Source organism: Vigna unguiculata, chromosome 1 (genome assembly GCF_037176805.1).
Source record: "Vigna unguiculata cultivar grain cowpea cultivar isolate G323 ecotype 2 chromosome 1, ASM3717680v1, whole genome shotgun sequence".
Taxonomy (NCBI): Eukaryota; Viridiplantae; Streptophyta; class Magnoliopsida; order Fabales; family Fabaceae; genus Vigna; species Vigna unguiculata.
The window spans coordinates 41,521,501-41,523,699 of NC_140792.1; the positions used below are offsets into that span (position 1 = coordinate 41,521,501).

At 32.7% G+C, this 2,199-nt stretch overlaps 1 protein-coding gene across 1 annotated transcript; it reads right to left on the minus strand.

The window, feature by feature from the left end:
• Positions 1–284: 284 nt before the first annotated feature.
• On the minus strand, positions 285–983 carry LOC114164698 (auxin-induced protein X15-like). The gene has a single exon (XM_028049447.2). The coding sequence runs from the start codon at positions 871–873 to the stop codon at positions 505–507; it is 369 nt and encodes a 122-aa protein (XP_027905248.1). The 5' UTR covers positions 874–983; the 3' UTR covers positions 285–504.
• Positions 984–2,199: the final 1,216 nt, after the last annotated feature.

Below are 2,199 nucleotides of genomic sequence, written 5' to 3' on the forward strand. Positions count from 1 at the left end.
TTAATGAAATATGATTTTTTTTTTATCTGGTAATTAAGAAATAAATTTAATGAGTAGCATTATCCTATATATGTAAAATATACCTGCACTTGCATTCTGGATATTATGTTTCTGATTTACCATGTAAGAGTGATGAGAGCCATATATGTATACCAGACAGCTACTTCATCACTGTAACATGAATAATGCACTATGCATTGAATGAGCTTCAGCATTCTCATGTTATAACTCATTTTCCATAATATATGCAACAAATTCGAGTATATCTGATCAAAACTAAAACATGACCAACTATATCGTATATATTTTCCTTTCTGTAATATTTGTGGAATAAAATCATCACACAAACAATGTCATATGTTCAAGCTACATTGAAAAAAAGAAAAAAAGAGTATTCGCAATGGCAAAAGGTAAAGCCATCCATTTTATAATTAGATGTCAAACCTTTGCCAAATGTGTGAATAGATCTGTGTAACAGCTCAACACATATTGACAGAGTGTTTGTTAATTGAGTCGTTTATTCTCTATAATCTTCTGAAGTTCTTCAGGGCTGCAAGGAACTGCAAGTGCACCCTTCTGTCGAAACCCATACTCTTCACGAGCTTGCTCCAGAAGCTTCAAGAAAGCAGGATCAGTTAAATAATCCAACTCAACAACGAACCTTTTGGTCTCTTCACCATGCATTGCAATAACAGCAAAATGTCCTTCCTTAACATCTTCCGGCACCCATGTCGCGTTTTCGTTTTCCTCGTCAATGTCACTCACATAGCAAACCCTTCTCGTACGCGCTCCATTGGGTGCCAAGAATAACGGAAGACCCTTTATGACCTTTGAGATCAAAGACTTGAGCATCTTCTTCTTTCCAACCTCCATCACTCTACAATGTTCTTGCTTATTGACAACGACGATAGTACTGTGTGCTAGCTGCTAGATTCAGTTAGTGTTGAAACAAACCAGCTTTTGGATCTTTCAGTGCCAGTGTCCGTAGCATATATATATGTGTGTGTGTGTGGATTTTATAAAGCATAAATAATGTAATCGGAATATTAGAGCATATGAAAGACACAGGAAGTTTCTCTGGTTGCATGTGGAGCCATGTCTAATTTTCCGCGTGCTGCAGCTAGGTACGTACCATTTAATGCAAGTTTGACGCGTCGGTTTGTTCTCTAATTTTATACGCGGGGCTTTTCTTCTTAGCCCCAAATTTGTTTAGGCCTAATGTGCTGTACCATAATTGAGAACCAAAGTACTTTATCCTTTTCGGACTAATTTGCTGTCTTTATGACTATCATATTATATAATTTTTTTTTAATATGTAACTACTAACAAACGTACTCAACGAAAGTGTGAAGGCAAATTTGGTGTTGGTCGGGTGGAATTAAAGTAATGTCAAGTTCAAAAGTCATGGATTACGTTTGCTACAGAAACATCGTGGCCACACAACAAATCAAGGTTTTCATGACGGTGTTCTTCGTACGTCCTCTAGATGTCGGCGCGATGAGATTTTTCAACCTGTGTGTTCATACATCAATAACACCCTTTCCTTTCTTTTCTTTTTTCCCTCTCTCTGCCCATAATTCTGTCAGTAATATTAGAAATAAATTACGAGCACTTCTCCATTGTGTTCTGAGCATGTCAACTTTAAAAAAACTTATTAATTATATAGTAAACCATTGGTACAGTTATATATATATATATATATATATATATATATATATATATATATATATATATATATATATATATATATATATATATACTTAAAATAATTGCTACTGTTGTCTTAAATGCGTCCATTTTCTTAATTGTACCAATCATTTAGAATGAGACTGTTCAATTCAAACTCAATCCTTAACATTTACTTAGCATGTTATAATATTTGGAAAGGAATATTTCTTCATTTATTTGTTTTTGGTTGAATAAAGCACGTTGAATGGATATAGAGTGGAATTTGGACAACATGATGGAATAGTTAAAATCGATTACACCAATGGTAATATAGATTTATAGAACGAATTGCTATCTACTATTTTCCTTTTTTATTTTTTTATCATTGTAAAAATTTATTTTTTTAAGAGATGAATAATCAATTGAGTATAACAAATATTGACGTATTTCATTTTTAATATAATTAGAAAATATTAACATCTTAAACTCCATTAATAGTTAATGTAATTGAATATGTGTTTAATCTTTGAT